Source organism: Podarcis raffonei, chromosome 4 (genome assembly GCF_027172205.1).
Source record: "Podarcis raffonei isolate rPodRaf1 chromosome 4, rPodRaf1.pri, whole genome shotgun sequence".
Taxonomy (NCBI): domain Eukaryota; kingdom Metazoa; phylum Chordata; class Lepidosauria; order Squamata; family Lacertidae; genus Podarcis; species Podarcis raffonei.
In genome coordinates, this window is record NC_070605.1 from 95,845,150 (window position 1) to 95,867,140 (window position 21,991).

The following is a 21,991-nucleotide window of genomic DNA, read 5'->3' on the forward strand; positions in this document are numbered from 1 at the left end:
TCAGGGGGCGGGGGCTTTTTAGTACCAAGCATGTTTTATCCTAGAAAATGCGCCCCCAAAATACAAGAAAACGAGATCTCCTCAAGTATTGTTCAGGGAATTGAGTAGAACAGAGTTCTATTAGTGGCCTGGCTGAGAGAGCCTGTAATTGTACAGCTGGACACCTGAATCACACCCAATTATCAAGGATGACTGCCTCATTCCTGGACCACCAGACATTTGTACGTAGGCCATAATGTGTGGGTGGGTGGGTGTGTTTGTGCAGGTAGGTCCAAATTGTACAGCAGATTCTGAAAATTCAATGAGCTAACAAATGTATTGTTCTATTTTCAATGGATGCAAGTATAAAAGGTAAAGGTACCCCTGCCCGTACGGGCCAGTCGTGTCCGACTCTAGGGTTGTGCGCCCATCTCACTTAAGAGGCCGGGGGCCAGCGCTGTCCGGAGACACTTCCGGGTCACGTGGCCAGCGTGATGAAGCTGCTCTGGCAAGCCTGCACCAGCGCAGCACACAGAAACGCCATTTACCTTCCCGCTAGAAAGCGGTACCTATTTATCTTTCCCCCCCAAAAAAAATCCTTTATTAGGCATATCACACCTCACATTAACAAACAAACATCATATACAGACTGTATAAAATACAGGCTCAGAGAACACAATTTATCCCAGTCCTATTCTTAACTCCAAGAAATAAATCGATGTACATAAATAATATAATACAACACAGCAACATCACCTACCATTAAAAACCACTAAGTCTCTTTACCTATTTATCTACTTGCACTTAAGGGTGCTTTCGAACTGCTAGGTGGGCAGGAGCTGGGACCGAACGACGGGAGCTCACCCCACCACAGGGATTTGAACCGCCAACCATACGATCGGCAAGTCCTAGGCGCTGAGGTTTTACCCATAGCGCCACCCGCGTCCCTTGGATGCAAGTATATCACACTCCAAATCATACTCATAACCCACAGAGTGGTGAATGAGTACGATTCCTCTCTACCAGCATATATAAAAGCTACATCTTAGAGCTTTGCCTAAAATGGCCCATAGATTGTTACTTGATCTTGCTGCCCAAACCTTAGTTTGAAACAAGTGCTAACCTTGCCCCTGGGATTGAGGGGGCCGGCACCATGCAACAGGCACGAGTGACATCGGCACACCACTTGATGCGCGAACGTCATGTGCGCATGTCACGCAATGTGCTGACCCACCACACACGTGCCACAGGGCATGCGCTTGTGATGCGTGCATGCCATGTGGGCTGTGCGCTTAAGGTGAGCATGTTGCATGGTGTGTGTGCACGGCTGCTGCGGGTTGGGGGGCAGCCCCCTTCTTGAAAATTCGGGGGGCCCTTGGAGCCACCAGATGGCACCTATGCTTAGCAATGTGCACTCTAAGAAGGAAAAGGATGGCGATTGGTGTTCTTGCCGCCACGGGCAAAAACTATTTGGAAGTCAAACATGTTGCTTGCAGTAGGATGTAAGGAAGTCTGCATGCTGCAACCCAGCTCAATACAGATGGTATTGTGTAGGATACACACACATACACACAAATCTGAGGTGGGGTGAGTCAGAGCACTACTGCTGAATGAATTACCTCTGACATGATGCAAGTGAATAAGTCTATAAACTTTTGTTGAATTAAATCCATTGAAGTTAATGGAACTAAACAGGCCTCTAGCTGGTTTGCAATCCCATTTAATTCAAAGGGGAAACCCTCTGATAGGTTTGAAAAGAGTTCGGCTGTTTCTTGCCAACAATATAAATATTTTTCACACACAGTAGGAAGTCACATATGCCGAAATGCCATAAGCGCACATTATCCATGATGCTTTCACCAGTGCCAAATACCGTACCTGTGCCAAAATGTTGAGGAGCAAAAGAATAAAAATTACAAAACAATTTGTCCCAGCAGCAAAATACTTCTTATAAATGCTAAAGCCGATTTTCCCTTCTGAACGGCTTTCCTCTGGCAAGGCGGTTAGAACAGGTTCCATCTGCAGGGCAGAGAATGCATAAGAAAATATTGTTATAATGGCTATTACAGGAGAAGCCTAAGAAAAAACCAGAGCTACAACTGCGCTTGTTAAAGAACTGGGCATAAGTCTAATAGCAATGATGCAATCTAAAATAACAACAAAGAGGCAAAAGTCATTAAATTCCTAACTGCTATGATATTGTGCAGTAAAACTGAATATTGGCTGTGAGGGTGATCTGGCTACGACATGGGTCACCCCACTGATCGCCAGGGTTGAATACTTAAAGTCTTATTTTTGATTAAAATCAGAAATAAAAAATTAAACCACTTCTCTCAAGTGAGTGAGGCACAAAACATCCAGGTAAATTTAGAAAACCAGGTTCTGACATGGCAACACAGTGGTACCTTGGTTTAAGAACAGCTCAGTTTATGAACAACTTGGATTAAGAACGCTGCAAACCCGGAAGTAGGTGTTTTGGTTTGTGAACTTTGCCTTGGAAGCAGAACATGTTCCGCTTCCTGTTGAGTGTGTTCCATTTGTAAATTGAGTCCCCCCGCTGCTATGGGAAAGCTTGCCTTGGTTTAAGAACGCTTTGGTTTAAGAATGGACTTCCGGAACGGATTAAGTTCGTAAACCAAGGTACCACTGTATTGTGTTTGTCAAGAGATTGAAAAAAAATTTAGTTGATTAATCCTTTTAACCATTTGACACATCTGCATATTAACTATAAAATATACACTTCCATGAGAACAGCTCAATAACAAGAAGGACTGTATAAGTGGAACATGCATTACAGCAGCCATGAAAATGTTCCTTTCACTTGTTTATTAAATTTTTGTCCTGGTCTTCCTCCCAGAGGAGTCCAGGGCAGCTATTACAGATTTTGCATTGAAGATTTTGATCTAAAATATGCAAAACTCCATGGCATTCACAATCCATAGCATGACACACACTGGCCACATTCACACAATGAAATACTCTATGCATAAGCATTCCGTCATTTCAGTCCTGGCTTAATGTGAGCAGGTAAACAAGCCAGGAACCCAGAGTCAGCCACAGCTTCCCAATCAGAAACTAGAGTTAATGGTTTTCAAACAAGCAAGAGTTGATAATGGAACTTTAAGCCACGGCTTCATCCCCTAGCATGTTTAGAAGTCATTACAGTGGTACCTCTGGTTGCGGGATCGGTTTTGGAGGCCCGTTCACAACATGAAAAGAGCGCAACCCGCAGCGGCGCATCTGTGCATGCACGGGTTGCAATTCGCCACTTCTGCGCATGCGTGTGACGTAATTTTGTGGTTCTGTGCATTCGCAAGCAGCAAAACCTGGAAGTAACCCTTTCCGGTACTTCCGGATCACCGTGGGACATAACTTGAAAGAACGTAACATGAAGCAGACGTAACATGTGGTATGACTGCATTCATGTTTTTCAGCTGCATGTAATGGGGACCAACTTTTAACTGTGGCATCTTGGCTGGTTTCACAGCTCGCATGATACAGGAAGTTAGTTAAGTTTACATTTCAAGGCAAGATTAACTTGCGTTTCCCAAACCAATATGTGAACTGAAACGTGATGCTGTTCTTTGACCCAAAAATGCTTGCAAAAATGGGGGGGGGAGCGTTCCACAGAGGAGGAACCAACACAGAAAAGGCCCATTCTCGTGTTGCCACCCTCCAAACCTCTTGGGGGGACATAGAGGAGGGTCTCAGATAACAAGCTCAAGGTCCGTCTTGTATGGGGAGAAGCAGTCTTTAAGGTATTGAAATGAACAAGATAAGTCAAGGAAGGCAATTTCTATCACATGTGGTGGTCGTGTGAGGTAATTAGAAAGTTTTGGGAATGTATTTACAATGAACTAAAAAAAATATTTAAATATACCTTCACAAAAAAACCCGAGGCCTTCCTCTTGGGGATAATTGGAGAAGAAATTAAAAAGGAAGACCAAACACTTTTCCAAAACGCAACAGTGGCTGCTAGAACACTAATAGCACAAAATTGGAAGACAGCAAAAATCCCAACTATAAATGAGTGGCAATCTAAACTATTTGACTATATAGAGTTGGCAAAAATGACACAGAAAATAAGAAATCAAAATGGTACAAAGTTTAATAATGAATGGAACAAATTTATGACATATATTGAAACAGATGTAAAAAACCTAAAAATCACAGTAGGCTCGATATAACGCTTGTGACGTAAAGAGTTTTAAGAAAACGAAACTGCAGATAGTAAATTTATTGTAATATATTCCAAAACCGAGTTGAAGGGAAGTCAATTATTGTTATGTGATTTAGTTATCTAATTACTGTAAGTTTAATTTGTTTGTATCTTATGTTATGTACTGTTTTTCCTTTTGTTTTTGTTTTTTGTTTTTGTTTTTTTCCTCTTTACTTTTTCGTGTTCTGTTTGCCTTTTTTGTTGTTTTAATGTTTGGTGTTGTATAATGAAACCAATAAAAATTATTTAAAAAAAGAAGAAGAAATGAACAAGATAAGGAGAAATGTGCATGAAAATGAGTACCATTTTTATTCAAGGTTTCTTTAAAAATATCAAACCGAGACAGAAATGGGGTGAACTGGGAAAATGAGAAACTGAAAATGTAACTCTTCCATCCCCAGCACAATGGGATATCATTTATATATATATAAAACTACTTAAGAAAACCAGGTGTTTCGTATATCTCATGTACTCACAGAGGGAGGTTCCGCAGACCCATCTTTCTGTGACGGCACTGAAGATTCCATTGACCACATAGAAGACTGAGAAAAGGTTCGGATCCTGGATAACCGGTGGCCAGGAGTTCCTGGAACTGGTAGCTGGTCGTCGTCTTCAGGTTTTTTCAAAAAGGAAGCAAAATCTATTCCAGATCTCAGGAAGTCTGAGTAAGTGCCCTTCCCAACCTCCTTACCCTAGAGGTAAAAAAAAAATAGTCGCATAATGAGAATAATATTCAGAAAGTGAACAAATTTACATGTCAAATAACTTAGATAATTCTACAGTCTAACGTGATACGTTGTTGACTCCCAAAATCATCAGCATTATGGTAACAGGAACATGATTTTTAATTTTTTAAAATGAAAACCACCTTTGAGTATTTACTGCAAACATTAAAATGAAAGGCAAAGTTAACAAATTGTAAAGACTCTCCTCCCTGGAAGAGAGGGGAGTGGTTGTGGGCGGGAGCCCGAGCTCCGCCCCTGGCTGGGGGCCTTAGCCCCCGCCCCTCCTCACCTGGCTGGCGCCCACGCCCACCGGAGGCAGCCAACCAGGTGTCTCCGGGGGGCGTGTTTAGCAGCTTAATGCTGCGGCTCCAGCTCCGCCTCCTCCTCAGTCGTCGTCATCCCGCAGCGAGTCACCCACCCTCCACTCCCATTTAGCTCAGGGTCTAGGTTTTTTGGCCTTGCTATGGACCTTAGGTTGGTCGCCCCGGTTGTCTGGGGGGGCTGGTAGGAATTTTTCCATTTGGCATTAGGCTTTTTGGTTTTTTCGCCTACCTCGTAGCAATCGTCACAACTTTTGTGGTATTGGTGGGTAGGTTAGGCATTGGATTCATGTGTGTCAAGGGCTAGGTGTGGCCATCGCCTATGCTATCTACCGTGGGTTATTCCGTTAAAGGAATCTGGCGGTCGTGTATTCCGTCCGATGCCTGCTTGGCGGGAGGCCATGGCACGACCCTCGGTGACATCAGGGGTGAGCCTATAGTTGGATGAGCATCAACAGGCTCCACCTACTGTTGAATAAACCCACCTCCTATAGTCATCCAGTGCCTAAGCCAATACCTTTTCACTGCTGTAATCAATAAAGTTGTGGCCTTTTCTTGCCCATTAACCTTATATCACGTGTCCTTGTGTGTTTATTTCACATAGCGGGGGTCGGGCCCTCGATCCACAAATCAACAGCCATGTATCATCATTTCTTTTCCCTAAGTAAGGTTGTTGGCACCCGTCTGTCTTGAGAGACAATGGAGTGATCCTCCAGTGATGAAGGGAAGGGAGGGGTTATTGCTTTGTTGTTTTTCTTCTATTTACTTGTGTTTTTACCTTGTATTTTATCCTGAGATCTTTTGATGAAGGGTGGTAAAAGGTAAAGGGACCCCTGACCATTAGTTCCAGTCGTGGCTGACTCTGGGGTTGCGGCGCTCATCTCGCTTTACTGGCCGAGGGAGCCGGCGTACAGCTTCTGGATCTTGTGGCCAGCATGACTAAGCCACTTCTGGAGAACCAGAGCAGCGCACAGAAAGTCGTTTACCTTCCCGCCGGAGCGGTACCTATTTATCTACTTGCACTTTGACATGCTTTCGAACTGCTAGGTGGGCAGGAGCAGGGACCGAGCAACGGGAGCTCACCCCGTCGCGGGGATTCAAACCGCCGACCTTCTGATCAGCAAGTCCTAGGCTTTGTGGTTTAACCCACAGCGCCACCCACATCCTTTGATGAAGGGTGGTATATAAACCTAAATAATACTAATACTAATGTCAAACTGCTGCATTAGCAGCACTGAAGGGACCTGCTCAGTGTGGAAGCCAGGGCAGTGTGTACAGAGGTCCTGGGGTGCCCTCAGCCTCGCAGAGCAATACGTTTGGCGCCAGCTTGGCTGCAGGAGTTGCTGAAAGGAGATGTCCATACCCCATCCAACCGCCTTAGGCACTCTACTCCAGATTTGTGTGGGGTTTCCTCCTCAGCCTTTTCTTCTCATGAAGATATCTCACAAGGCAGTGGAGGTTTGGACCAGAGTTTTCCTTCTAGATGAAATATCTTCCCAGGCTGATGAGTCTCATCTCACTTCCCCCTCACTTCCCTCTACAGCATGTGCAGAAACCGCCTTCTTGACTGTTGGACTCAATTGGTCTCGTCCATTCAATCCATCAGAGCTTATCTTCAAATGCTAGGAAAGCCCTTATTCACAGAGGGATTGGCACTCAACGACTACCCTCAGCTGGTTGGGCTGGCCAGTCAAAACCATTCCTGGGGTGTGGCTGCTATCACATGCTGACAATTTCTAGGAGCCATAGGTGGAAGCTGAACGCAAGGTGGGCACCAAAGGTGGACAAACTACCCCAGAAGGAACACAATCTGTCCCCCACCGTAGGTGCCACCCTTTTCCTAACACCCCAGGCACCCCCCAAGTATTGTATTAGTTCTTTTCATATAGTTCTTTTCAAAGAGGACAAAAATTGCATCTTTTCTTTGCCTGTTTTTGAAGTTTTGAAATAATGAGGCAATTAGGACAACAAAATAAGCCATGGTTGATCATGATGGGAATGAGCCACTGCGAGCCTTGAGCTCATGTACTCTCCCCAGCTAATGTAAGGAGTTCCTTTTTTATTATTATTAGCTACAACTTGTCATGTCAGCTAACCCAACAAATGCGTGGTTAATCTTAACTATGCTTTGTTTGGAACATCAAGTCAATTTCAAACCACAGATCTGAAAACAGACCCGTTTTAAACAAACCATTGTTAAGATTAACTACTGTTTGGCTGTGACGCTAAACTGTAGTTATTCGCATCTTCTCCCCCAGGTCACTGGAGAGAGGAGAGCGGTGAATGCAAACAACTGGGGTTCACTGTAACCACTTCCCACCATGATAAACAACTACGGCTTATTGTGATGTCTGCACCAGTTCTCTATGGTAATAGTCACAAGGCAGGAAGAACAGATATCCGATCACTCTGCAGATAATTTCCTGGTCTCTCTCTAATCTCAGATGCCATGCAATACAAGCCAACTGGCAAACTCAAATGCTACACTGAAGCCAGCAGAAGAGAATAGAAAATCACTACCCTTCTTGTCAAGCCTTGCAGTCCGGATAATCTCTTTACCACCATCCCTTTAAAAAACAATTGGAGAGAAATAATAACCCTACTCAGATGTCACATTTATTTTAAACTATGGCTTAATCATGAACATGTCTCCCGCACACCTTCACTATGACTTGTCAAGGTTTGTGGCTTACCATTTATGGTTTGTTTAACAAACCATGCTCCAGGTTCATATCCCATGAAAAGCCATACTGGGGTTTTTATGCCCCATTAAAAGCCACAGGGGGGCACTTTCACAATTAAACCATGGTTTAAAACAAACAAGGGTTTTGCATGGCATGAGAACCAGCTATCAAGGAATAAACAACAGGTGGTGTATTTTTATTTGGGGGGGGAGGTAAAGGGGGAATAGGAAGATAGTTTTTACAGACAGGAATTTGGGATTAATGCCCTCCTTGTTTCTTCGTGTCAGAAATTACTCCTAAGAAAGTGTGTCTAGCACTGCAGCCTCAACAGCACAATCTTGTGCACGTTTACTGAGAAGCAAGTCCAAAAATTTACACCTAGAAAACTCTGCGTAAGATTGCTACCTAAATTAGTTATCACCTTATTTTCTGTACTCATCATGCAGACTGATTATCAGACTGAAAATCTCTGCCCCTTAACAAAACTTCTAATCCTTTTAAGTTTCAAGTGGGATTTTTAAGAGATGTGCTTAGAATGCAGCAAATTCTACTCCCCTCTTCTTTCTAATTTTAAACCAGCTGAATTAGTAAAAACAAAGTCGATGGGACTGCCTCAAAACACGAAATAAATGGCTTTAAGAACTGCAGCTAAACACCTTCAACTGATGTTTTTCACGTGTCTTTTAATTAAGTGCAAGTCATAGAACAATAGTTTTAAAAAAACCACCCCAAACGATAATTTGTACTTTAGACATCAGATTATTTGCACTGTTTTATAACAATTTTCTTACTGGTGCTCTCGCTATTTTGTATGTCTCATTGAGTTTACTGAAAAATGCCACTCAAATTTTCTTTTAAAAGTGCAATGAAAACTAACATGCTAATTAGCTGTGGTACTTCAGCTTCCTCTGTATTTACAAAGCCACTCCAGGGCTGAACAAACTATTTTCCTTCTTCCCTTTAAAACGTTTCATCTTTAAAATAAAAACAACCACCCAACACTGTTATATTATTCCATTCGGAACAGATTTAGTTGTGTTATAAATTGTTGTAACATTGTTCAGACTAAATAAACCAACAAACAGCGTCAGTTTTCTAGAGATAATCTTATCTCCACCTACCTCCTTTAAAATTAGGATCTGGTTTGCAGACCGAAGATATTGCAACTGGTGGGTCACTAAAATAGTCACCTTTTTATGTAAAGCTTGACAGATACACCTGCAAAAGAAACGAGATGAGAACTAAACTCTGATTTTCTAAAAACATTTGTGCGTGTTTGTTGTTTAAGTCTTAAACTGAGAAGCAAAAGGTTCTGTCCTTTGGGATGAAAGATGAGCAGTTTAAATATTGCTGTGTTTCAGTATCGGGGAGCCCACAATGTTCAAAATAAAAACCTGAATATAAAACTTCAATTCAAATAGTCTCTGGATTCAAGAAGTGCTGATCCTACTAAATTTCATAGGAGTCATAATGGTGTGTGGAGGAGGAGGAAACTGGAAAAGTGGGGGTCATTATTATTATTATTATTATTATTATTATTATTATTATTATTCAAACGTATAACACACAATTATTACGCCATTACAGAAAATAAAAAAAATAAATGAAACAACACACACTCAGAGAATCGTTTCCAAATACAATCTAAGCAATGGATGTTACTATGCAATATTTGGTGTTAGCTGAAGTTGTGATGGTTTTAGCATCAGAGTGGAGTTCAGTACTCCTTCCAAATTATGGATATAACTTGGGACCTTTCTATCTTCTGCAGATCGGAGGAATGGCAGACACACTAACTTACATATGAAACGAATAAACATAAAACTTATTTCTAGTATAAAGGGCTAGACCTACTCCTATGTGTGTGAAATTGAGCCCACGTTCCTATAAACTCAAAATATGCTTAATAATAGAAAAGGCTTTTGGCTGGATTACACGGTGCAGCTTTCAACCAGAGGTTTTGAGTTGTGCTTCTAGGTCTGGGGTGAGCAACCTTTTTTAGCCGTGGGCCGGTCCACAGACCATGTGGGGGGCCGGACTATATTGGGGGGGCGGGGGCAGGGAGGAATGAATGAATTCCTATGCCCAACAAATAACCTAGATGTGCTTTTTAAATAAAAGCACACATTCTACTCATGTCAAAACACCAGGCAGGCCCCACAAATAACCCAGAGATGCATTTTAAATAAAAGGACACATTCTACTCATGTAAAAACACAATGATTCCTGGACTGTCCGCGGGCAGGATTGAGAAGGCGATTGGGCCGGATCCGGCACCCGGGCCATAGGTTGCCTGCCCCTGTTCTAGGTTATATACCCTATGTATCATGGCAACCTATTATTTTAGCTCCTGCAGCAAACAATTAGTATGCACTGGGGCTCAGAAAGTGCACAATTTACAAAATGGGAAACTTAATTGAAAATCAATGTAAAGGTAAAGGTAAAGGTACCCCTGCCCGTACGGGCCAGTCTTGACAGACTCTGGGGTTGTGCGCTCATCTCACTCTATAGGCCAGGAGCCAGCGCTGTCCGCAGACACTTCCGGGTCACGTGGCCAGCGTGACGAAGCTGCTCTGGCGAGCCAGAGCCGCACACGGAAACGCCATTTACCTTCCCGCTAGTAAGCGGTCCCTATTTATCTACTTGCCCCCGGAGGTGCTTTCGAACTGCTAGGTTGGCAGGCGCTGGGACCGAGCAGCGGGAGCGCACCCCGCCGCGGGGATTCGAACCGCCGACCATGCGATCGGCAAGTCCTAGGCGCTGAGGTTTAACCCACAGCGCCAATGTACCTTACCACAAAGTCCATGCCACCAGTGCACCTATTTGGACCATAAGTAGCTGCCCTATGGGGAGCCAGACCATTGGATCTATCTACCTCCATCTGCATTAGCTTGGAACATCTCTCCAGGGTTTCTCAGGCGAGAGACATTCCCAGCTGAACACAGGTATGTTGGGAAACGAAGCAGTACTGGATTTGACCTATAAAGCCTTAAACAACTAAGGATCGCAGTTTCTCAAAGACTGCCTCTCCCCATATGAACCAGGCCCGACCCTGCAATCATCAACTGAGGTCCTTCTTCGCGTGCCTCCTCTGCGAGAGGTCCAGAGGGTGGCAACTCGAGAAAGGGCCTTCTCTGCAGTGGCTCCCCGTCTGTGGAATGCTCTCCCCAGGGTGGCTGACCTGGCTCCTTTGCTATATATGTTTAGGTTCCAGGCGAAAATGTTCCTCTTCAACCAGGCATTTGGCTGATTAAAGTTCTACAGCTTTTAAAATAGTGTTTGTGGTGGTGGTGGTGGCGGTTATTGGTTTGTGTTTGTTTTAGGATGTATTTTGCATTCTCATTTTGTATTTTTCTGTTGCGAACTACCCTGGGATCTTAGGGTGAAGGGCAGTATACAAATATTACAATTATTATTATTATTATTATTATTATTATTATTATTATTATTATTATTATATGCAAAGCAGATGTTCTATCACAGAGCTACAGCCCTTCCTATGACTGCAAGCTTTGAGCTCACAACATAGACTGTCGCACCTCCACAACAAACAGTGGTGATTTACAGCCCAATGCAACAAAGATGCAGTTGAAAAATATCCGTTAACAAACTTCTCATTTCTCAAGCATGTGCAAAGGCAGAACTACACGTGACCTCAGCAAACGCATATACTCAAATTCTCCTTTGCTGAGGTAATGCAAATGGAAGAGCGGGGGAAGTATGAAACCTATTCAAAATCATTCCCAGACAGGATTATTTCTGGTGTCAGACCCCTGAGAAACTAGATTAGAAACAGGAAAAGGGGAAGAGTTCTGGCAGGAGAGAATTAGAGGACAGGGGAAAGGCTGAGTGTCGCCTTCTCCCCTATGAAAGAGTATTATGATCCAGGAGCCCTGGTTGGTCTCGTAACATAAAGTTTGGTGATTAGAAAAGGAGACAAAACTAGAGTTTATGGCTAAATGGAACGTGTAAGTGGCTTTTTCATAAGTGCAGTTTGCAACTATTACCAGGCTGCAAAAATGCACAATGTGCATGGGTAGCCCTTAAGCCTTTCAATTGCCTTTTCAAACTAAATAATGTGGCAATAATATTCAGCACTGCTCTTTCGGCACGGCCCGTGCAAAGGTGTGATGCCCTATGTGCAACTTTTAAAAACAAATTCTGGACACACTTCACATAGCCCTACATTATCTAATTGCAAAGGCAAAACTGAAAAGCTTGCAAAGGGAAACCACTGCAGTATAAAAAAAGCCACTTACTCGTCCTTCCGCTATGCTCTAGTGCCATTCTGCGGTTTGTGAAGCAGCAGCGCCACCAGTTTAGTGTATAGCAGAGGGCGAGCTTTATATCCAACAGTAAGTCAGCAGAGTTTGACTTTGGTAGACCTGAAATGATAACATTATTTTTAAATGCACCCTGTACGGAAAACAGGGTTCACCTGATTCACACATGACGCATTCTTTTGTAGGACACACCACCAGTCCATGCATGCGCATAACAAAAGGTGAACTCACACACATACACACACGACAGAAAGTCTCTTAAGACAGGGGTCGCAAACCTTTTTGAGCCAGTGGGCACATTTGGAAATTTGAGAGAGTGCCATGGGCGCCGGTCACAAAATGGCTGCCTTGGGGGCGGGCACTCTAAATTTGAGCATTTTCAAAAGCTCCCACATTAAATAACTGCCTTGCGTTTATTTAAAATGGGCAGCAGGAAAGTGAACATTTAGGCATAAGTTGTACTATGCTACTCTTAACAGAAAGAAAATGTAAAGACACTTGGAAGTTACATACTTTTCAGATGGTATATCACTCCTGTTAAGTTAGTGAAAATGTATAAAACTAGTAATAAATGTTGGAAATGTAAAGAAAAAGAGGAAACATTCTATCCTATGTGGTGGGAATGTAAAAAGGTGAAATGTTTTTGGGAGATGATATATAACGAGTTGAAAAAAATGTTGAAATATACATTTACAAAGAAACCCGAATCATTTCTATTGGGAATGGTGGGAAGCGATATAAATAGAAAAGAATGTAAGCTTTTCTTATATGCAGTAACAGCAGCTAGAATACTATTAGCCCAGAAATGGAAGCAAGAAGAATTGCCAATGATCGAAGAATGGAGGATGAAGTTGATGGACTATGCAGAATCAGACAAATTAACAGGAAGGATCCGAAACCGGCGGAACCAGAAATTTACTGAAGACTGGAGTAAATTTACGAACTATATGAAAAGTATTTGTGATGATCAGACGACGTTTGTAGGTTTGCAAGAAGTTCTGTGAGGAGTATTGTTGGAAATATTGTAAAAATGGAAAAGGGGCAAAGATAAGTTAAGAGAGGTAAAGACAATATATAATTAAGTAATGCATAAAAAGAGGTTAAGACGGAAGATCATCGGGGGTGTTGGTGGAAGTAAAAAAAAAAGTGTATTTGTAATAATTTGTGTGGTACGTTTTATAATTTGTATGTTAAAATTAATAAAAATGTATTTAAAAAAAGGAAGTTACATACTTTTCAAACAAATGCCTGCTAACTTCTGCATCCACAGCACTCAAGGGATCATCCAAGAGGTAGATTTCTGCATCTTGATACACAGCTCTAAAAACATGTAAAGAAATAACAGGCGGGTCACTACCAAAAGAATTACAATTCCCATCATCCATTGGCTACACTGGCTTGGGATGACAGGAGTCTAAAGAACATTTGGAAGGCCACAAATTCCGCGCTCCAGGAGGAACAGGAAATGGAAACTCAGTGACCCGGATCTAAATTCTCTCCTTCAACCCACTTGGTTCACCTTGAACAAAAAACTGCTCTTTTTTATATATCTAAATACCTTCCATTATTTCATAAGCACACAGTCCAGAGCAGACATGACACTGTCCCTCCCCAAACCATGGCTTCAGATTAAGATGCCAGCCTTAGGCACCCATTTCAAACCATGGCCAACAGTTGTGGATAATTGGACTTGTAATCTAACAACATCTGGAGGGCAGTAGGGTCTCTCTCCCTGCCTTAAGCCATGTTTGAAAACATATTAAGAACATGTGAATCTCGGATACAGGAAAAATGCTAAGGTGGTTTCCTTTCAAGGCACTTTGGAACTCTCTTCCAGGAAAGGAAGCTATTACAGCTTCTTCCTTGTGTCCTTTTAAGGATATTTGTGGTTCGAGGACCCGACCCCCGCAATGTGGAAAGAATACACAAGGACACGTTATATAAGGTTAATGGGCAAGGAAAGGCCACAACTTTATTGATTACAGCAGTGAAAAGGTATTGGCTTAGGCATTGGATCTCTCAAACAAGTGGGTTTATTCACCAGTAGGTGGAGCCTGTTGATGCTAATCCAACTAGAGGCTCACCCCTGATGTCACCGAGGGTCGTGCCATGGCCTCCCGCCAAGCAGGCATCGGACAGAATACACGACCGCCAGATTCCTTTAACGGAATACCCAAAAATTGAAGGCATAGGTGATGGCCACACCTAGCTCTTCGACACACCACAACACATTATTCCAATGCCTAACCTACCCACCAATACCACAAAAGTTGTGACGATTGCTACGAGGTAGGCGAAAAAACCAAAAAGCCTAATGCCAAATGGAAAAACTCCTACCAGGCCCCCTAGACAACCAGGGCGACCAACCTAAGGTCCATAGCAAGGCCAATGACCTAAGCCCTAACTCAAAGGGAGTGGAGGGTGGGTGACTCGCGGTGAGACGACGGCGAAGAATGAGGCCGGGGAGAGGCTGGCGCCGCAGCAAAAGGCTGCTGAACACGCCCCCTCTCAGGCACCTGGTTGGATGCCTGCCGAGGGGCGTGGGCACCAGCCAGGTGAGGTGGAGGCAGGGGGCTAACGCCCCCTGCTAGGGGCGGTGCTCGGGCTCCCGCCCACAACCACTCCCCTCTCTTGCAGGGAGGAGAGTCTTTAAAATGTCCCCCTTCAAGAAGGTTTTTAAATCCAAGACCTGTCATACTCTGCTCTGCTGCTTTGTCCTAGGGCTGTTGTGAAATTGATGTTTTATATAGCTGCCCGGTACTGTTTGAAATTTGTGTACATCACCTTAAAGTATATATGAAGTGTATCGGTTTTTAATTATAACATATAAATGTTAAGGTAGTTGCTATTACCATTCCTCACTTCTAAGCAGAAAAGGCTTCGCTTATGGCCGCGTCTCACCGATATGCCTTGATTAGAGCTAGGTTCAATGTCTTTCCAACAAACGTGCTGAGACATAGATTCACTAAGGGCCAAGTCCCTTCAATGTGTGCTTGTGAAATGAAAACATCTGAATCTCTACATCATGTTATGTTTATCTGCCCTTTGTACAGTTCAGCCCGTGCTAGTATACTAAACTCCATAATCCAGCCTATGGCTGACAAACCAGTAGACCTACAGCTTGCCTGGGTTCTTCAAGATGTGGATCCTTATATTACCCTACAGGTTGCTAAATTCCTAACAGCCATCCTCTCGTACAAGAGACGGAATGGAATGTTAGCTGATTATTGATAGTTATAAGAATTTTCTATAATGACATCAGATATTGATTTTAGTGTAATGCCTAAAATTTTTAATCTTAATCTTAAACTTTTTTTTTTATGAACGGCTAATATCTGTCCTTGTGAGTTGTGAACTGTGTTATACTACTTGTGGTTTGTACGAGTCCGCTGTTTTATTTGATTTGTTTTGTTGTGTTGTGTTTCATGATGGGCGTAAAGCCGAATAAACATTTTGATTTGATTTGAAGCAGAAAAGGGCTATCTTAGTAAATGAAAGTCCCACTTTACCTGGCAAGATTAACTCTGGCTTTTTGTCCTCCACTCAGTGTAGCTCCTCGATCTCCTATCATTGTTAGGTCTCCATCTTCCAGCAGCTCCATATCCTGTTAAAAATAGAAGAGGTGTTACTGGTTGAACTGCAGTCATTTTTACAATCTGTGTAGTCACTTGAAAATGCCAAGAGAAACAGAACCATTGATGGTCAAGTTATTGCTCAGCAGAATCTAGCTAATGAACTGAGAACTGGGCAGAGGGAATTCGAGAAATTTAGAGCAACACAAATTCACCAGAAGGAACTCATTAAGCCACACTACTTTCTCCCGCCTCAGTCTCCTCAGCTGTAATATGGGAGCAGTAATACTAAACTACCTCAGCAGGTTGTCATAAAGATTACTGAGCTAATGCAACACACTTTGAACACTCGCCATGCTATGTGGATTCATTATTTGTTCCATTATTAAATTTAAATCACATTGTTACAAAAAAAAGAGATGGCATGGAACTATGTGCTACCTTTTTAAAATAAAGCTGTCTAATAAAACTTGCTAGTTTACTTGATGCTTCAACACGTATTAAAACAAAATTATTGTTGCATAGCAGTCCACATAATGGGTAGATTAAGGATCCTATTACTCAAATTAAAACAGCTCAACTGTAGGGTTAAATAATACATTCAATGCCTTGCATCAAAATTTTAAAAAATTGCTATGCTCATTCATGAAAGAGCTTTGGATAAAAGCCAATGTACATCACATTAAAGGCAACAGTTTACTAAGCTTCAAATGTTGTGAGAGATTTTTCTCCCCTTTCAAGAAATGTGTTTTATATCCTTTATAAACACCACAGAACTTGACTCTGAATTTTAGAAGGTGATGAATGTTTGAATACTGCCACGCAAGATTAGAAAAAGATATCAACTGTGTTTAAAAGAAAAACAAGCGTGATTTGCAAAAGCTTTTAAACTGTCTGCTTTCCCCACTATCTTTCCACTGATAGTAGCATCATAACACACCATATATTGGATCCACTGCATAATACTTCTCAAGCTGCAAAGCAAAATACATGTCTCTTAGCTAATCTGGTTCAGTGTCCCCTTCTACATCACACCTGCCAAATCAAAGAAAAGGGTCTTCTCAGTCAGAGCTGAAATGCTCTGAAGCATTCTCTCGCTTTAGATGGTACCCTAAGGAGCCAACAGCACTATTTCGCGGCTGTAATAATAATAATAATAACCTTTGCTGTTCCAAATTTCACTCCTATAATCAGGACAGTGTGAAAGATCTCCTCACGTACATTGTTTTCTCTTGGGGCTTTCTTGTTTAAATAGCAAACAGAGATGACTTTAAGAGCTGTTCTAGCATATATACTGTAACCAAACTTGAAGTATGATTTTTTTTTAAAAGAATATTTATTAAGTTTTCCAATTTTTTAAACAAACAAACAAACAAAACAAACAGAAACATTAAACAAAGGCATAAAATTCATAAACCATACTTTTAAATAACAAATTTCTCAGACCTCCTCATACTTCTCCTTCTTGTATCCCAATTAAAATTATTTGTTCAGCAAATCCTTCATTTAAAGCATTACAGCTTGTAACATTACCTTATTTTTCAAACCCTTTTTCCCCCCATCTATGTTCTTATATATCATTGCAGCTAGAAACCTCTCAATTTCAATCCAACACCATCTAACTTTCTTAAATTTTACAATATTTCTGTAAATAGTCCTTGAATTTTTTCCAATCTTCTTCAGCCGACTCTTCTCCCTGGTCACGGATTCTGCTCGTCAATTCTGCCAGTCCCATACAGTCGATCAATTTCATCTGCCATTCTTCCAGAGTGGGTAGATCTTGCGTCTTCCAATACTTTGCGATGAGTATCCTTGCTGCTGTTGTAGCATACATAAAAAAAGTTCTGTCCTTCTTTGGCACCACTTGGCCGACCATGCCCAAGAGAAAGGCCTCTGGTTTCTTCAAGAAGGTACATTTAAATACCTTTTTCAATTCATTATATATCATTTCCCAGAACGCCTTAATCCTGGGACACATCCACCAAAGGTGAAAGAATGTACCTTCATTTTCCTTACATTTCCAACATTTATTGTTGGGCAAATGATAGATTTTTGCAAGCTTGACTGGGGTCATGTACCACCTTTATATCATTTTCATAATATTCTCTCTTAAGGCATTGCATGCCGTGAATTTAATCCTGGTGGTCCACAACTGTTCCCAGTCAGCAAACATAATATTATGTCCAATGTCTCAAACTTGAAGTATGATTAAGGTAAAGGTAAAAAAGCACCCCTGGGTGGTTAAGTCCAGTCAAAGGCGACTATGGGGTTGCAGTGCTCATCTTGCTTTCAGACTGAGGGAGCCAGCATTTGTCCACAGACAGCTTTCTGGGTCATGTGACCAGCATGACTAAACCACTTCTAGCGCAACGGGACACTGTGACTGAAACCAGAGTGGATGGAAACGCCGTTTACCTTCCCGCCGGAGCGGTACCTATTTATCTACTCACACTGGCATGCTTTCGAACTGCTAGGTTGGCAGGAGCTTGGACAGAGCAACAGGCGCTCACCCCATTGTGGGGATTCGAACCGCTGACCTTCCGATCGGCAAGCCCAAGAGGCTCAGTGGTTTTGACCACAACACTACCCGTGTCCCTTAAAGTATGATCAGCCATCCATTAATGAGAACTTATTGAAAACACAGAGGTATTTATGTGGCAATACCATTTCCCCCCCCTGCTGCAGTAGGTTCAGTAATGTCAAGCAAATTGCTACTGATAATTTTACTTGTAAATGATTCAGGTAGGTAGCCGTGTTAGTCTGATGCAGTAGAAATATAATAATAATAATAATAATAATAATAATAATAATAATAATAATAATAATATAAAAAATAAAAAATAAAAAGGACAATTACGGGACTTTTTTAATTTTTTAAATATATTTTTACTTGTAAATGTTCCCTTGGGAGGAAAGGCGGGATATTTATTATTACTACTATTGATATTAAAGAGATGCAGTTTCTTAATGTAATAATCCAGTGCTATGCATTTGTCTTAGATGTGTAACCAATTTGAAGATCTCAAGGCTGGTAACACTGGTGAGTGTATATGACACGCCTCCAAAAATTTTAAAAACCTAACAAGTGATAAAACCACACACTAAACTAGTATTATAATATCTGGAATGCTAATTCACTAGCAAGGAGTTTCAATCGGTAGGTATTTTTTTGGCTATGTTAACTAACCTTTATGCTGTTTTTAAAAACATTAGCTATTTCAAGAGGTCTATGAGCTGCAAAAAGTTCACACCTGCACCACTGCATTTCTCCTCTCTTCCCCCCAAATATGTTCTGGGACTTCCCTTAACCCTCTGAAGCAGATTTAGCACAGGAAGGGGAAATCCCACTGCAGGAGCAGATGTCCTTCCACAAACAAAACTTTGCGGGATACAACCCTCGCTGCTAATTATTCACCAAATGCATTCCGAATGGTCACTTGCACACAGTGAAGTTTTTCAAAAAAATCTTCCATGGGGAGGACTGTCGGTTTACATTTCTTAGTGCAGAATGTATTGATCTGATGTGTAGAGAACTTTCCTATTCTGATTAGTTCAGGAGGGTTCTGGAAGCTTCTCTGTGCATAAGAAACAAGCAGAAGGTTCATGGTGTTTGGGTTATTCCTTCAGAGAAGCTGAGCACAGCTGGCTTAAACTGATTCTCTTATCTCTTTTCTGTCAAGATCATGCCGACTATAAAAGTAGGGCCAGAAGGAGCCTGGGTTTCACTTTCTCCTTCTTTCTCTTTTCCTCCTGGTGTGGTGTTCTGTACTTAGTATACATAGTGTTAAGGTTTAGACTTAAGTTATTCTAAGTTAAAATTAAGTCTGCTGTAACTGGATTTCTTATGGCCAGTGCCAATCCTGAATGTATTAGATTTATGATCATTATGCTCATTTGCCTTCAGCAGCAGTAAAGCTCTGCTGGATGAAATATTTAATTGCCTCCGGTCTATTTTTTGGGAATCCCACAAGGTGTTTTACTCTGCTAACTATACGTCTGAGTTCTGCTCCGGATCAATATTGAGTAGAATTTCAATGACAAGGACTTACTTTCTGGAGAGCACAAACTCGGAGAACCTTTTCGTATTTTTCTTTGTGGTATTCTTTTCCGAAGAGGATGTTACTTCTTACGGTGCCAGAAAACACCCACGGCTGCTGAGAAACATACGCTATTCTCCCTCGAACATCTGTGAAACCTTTGGCTGCAGACAGTTCGCCAAGGACAGCGCTCAAGAGCGAAGACTGAAAGCATTGGGGAGAAAAAATAATTAAAGTTAAGGTTTTCAGTGGGTGCAGGAAAAAATGTGTACATGCAAATCCACTCACCTCCTGCAACCCTTATTACATCGGCCAACATAATGCTTTTAGCTATTGTCAAGCAACTGGGAGAGTTGCTTGCCTCACCTAATCTCACCTAATTGCTCCCACACCTAATCTTCCTGCACCTATTTTTACCAGGGTGAAGACTTAATAAACAGCACCAGACATAACTATAGCTAACACCAGTACTATTTTTCTAGAAAAAGATCTGCCGGAATTCACTATGAATGCCTCTTATAATGGCAATGGCGCCCACCTGGGAGGTGCCGGAACTGGGTTCCGGTGAGTTCCAGCTGAAAAAAGCCCTGGCTAACCCTAACCATGGGGGACACGGGTGGCGCTGTGGGTTAAACCACTGAGCCTAGGGCTTGCCGATCAGAAGGTCGGTGGTTCGAATCCCCACGACGGGGTGAGCTCCCGTTGCTCGGTCCCTGCCCCTGCCAACCTAGCAGTTTGAAAGCACATCAAAGTGCAAGTAGATAAATAGGTACCGCTCCGGTGGGAAGGTAAACGGTGTTTCCGTGTGCTGCTCTGGTTCGCCAGAAGTGGCTTAGTCATGCTGGCCACATGACCCAGAAGCTGTACGGCCAATAAAGCGAGATGAGTGCCATAACCCCAGTCGGCCACGACTGGACCTAATGGTCAGGGGTCCCTTTACCCTTTACCTTTTAACCCTAACCACTGTGCCCCCCCCCCACATCAGGCTATGCTAACCAACTGCCCCCAAATCCTTCCACACAAGCTTATTTTTTTTATTTAAAAAATCCCACAAAGTGTTCTATCAACCTTTCTTATGTACACTTTTATTGGTTTCCATTTCTCCCTTAAGAATACAAGCAATGAACAAGAATAAAGAAAAGCCAGTCATGGCAATTAGTGGCACGGTACCTTGCAAAGTATAAGAGACACAGTTAGAGCTGGATACACCAAGCAACGCTAAATATTGGCACAGTTTTGCTCCAGCAAAGCTTTGGGGGGGATTCTATGACTGCAAAATAATCTGCTTTAGTTGCAGAGGTGCAGATCTCTCGTTATACTGCAGCAGCAGTACAGATTGGGCTGTCACGCAATGCAAGAGTTTGGAATACCTGAGTAATGTATTTCATTCATTTATTCGGGTCCACATCCTTCAGTTCATTGGTGTGATCCTCAGCCACACACTTATTAAGCCGAAATAGCCATGTGCTCTATGCTTCCTTTCTCGCCCTCCGGGCATGCTGCGACTGAAGACTTCCTATGTTAAGTAACCATAGTCTCTTGTTAAGTCTAAACTAGGAAACAGTGGTTACTAGGATCAGAACAAACCATAATAACCCCCCCCTAAAAACATCTTCCAAACCATTGTTTCAGATCCTACTAACCACAGTTACCAGGAAGGAGGGGGCCAGGCACATGGGCAAAATGCTCATGTCTATCTTGACTTAGTTCTTCTTCTTTGGAGATCACTCATAGCCAAGTAAGATTGTCTTCCATAAACATGGTTTTAACAGTGAGTCCGTAAGTGACTATGGAGGCCAATTCTGGATCCACACGTCTTTCCACAGTGGGGACATAGGTTTCTGGGCAGGAGTTGATCACGGTGAGGGTTTGCCAAGTGTGCCTTCCTCTTAGCACGTTTCTTCCTTTCATCCTGAGTTCGAGCGTCTTCAAAGCCCATGACTCCTTTGGTCAGGGCTGTTCTCCAAGTGGAGTACTCGCAGGCCAGTGTTTCCCAGTTGTCGGTGTTTATACTATTTATTTATTTTCTAGATTTGCCTTGAGAGAGTCTTTCAACCTCTTCTGTTGATCACCAGCATTATACTTTCCATTTTTAAGTTTGGAATACAGTAGTTGCTTTGGAAGACAATAATCAGGCATCCGCACAACATGACCAGTCCAATGAAGTTGAAA

The 21,991-nt window shown here is 42.3% G+C and overlaps 1 protein-coding gene across 3 annotated transcripts in view; it reads right to left on the bottom strand.

Annotated features, from left to right (window-relative positions):
- The window catches only part of ABCC4 (ATP binding cassette subfamily C member 4), a 164,404-nt gene that overhangs the window by 104,008 nt on the left and 38,405 nt on the right, over nucleotides 1-21,991 (bottom strand). For all 3 annotated transcript variants that reach the window (XM_053384577.1, XM_053384578.1, XM_053384576.1), the window contains exons 11-16: nucleotides 19,832-20,023; nucleotides 15,720-15,814; nucleotides 13,444-13,530; nucleotides 9,049-9,145; nucleotides 4,675-4,890; nucleotides 1,858-1,998 (exon numbers count right to left, since the gene is read on the bottom strand). In XM_053384577.1, coding sequence (XP_053240552.1) covers nucleotides 1,858-1,998; nucleotides 4,675-4,890; nucleotides 9,049-9,145; nucleotides 13,444-13,530; nucleotides 15,720-15,814; nucleotides 19,832-20,023 — 828 coding nt within the window. The remainder of the gene's footprint in view (nucleotides 1-1,857; nucleotides 1,999-4,674; nucleotides 4,891-9,048; nucleotides 9,146-13,443; nucleotides 13,531-15,719; nucleotides 15,815-19,831; nucleotides 20,024-21,991) is intronic.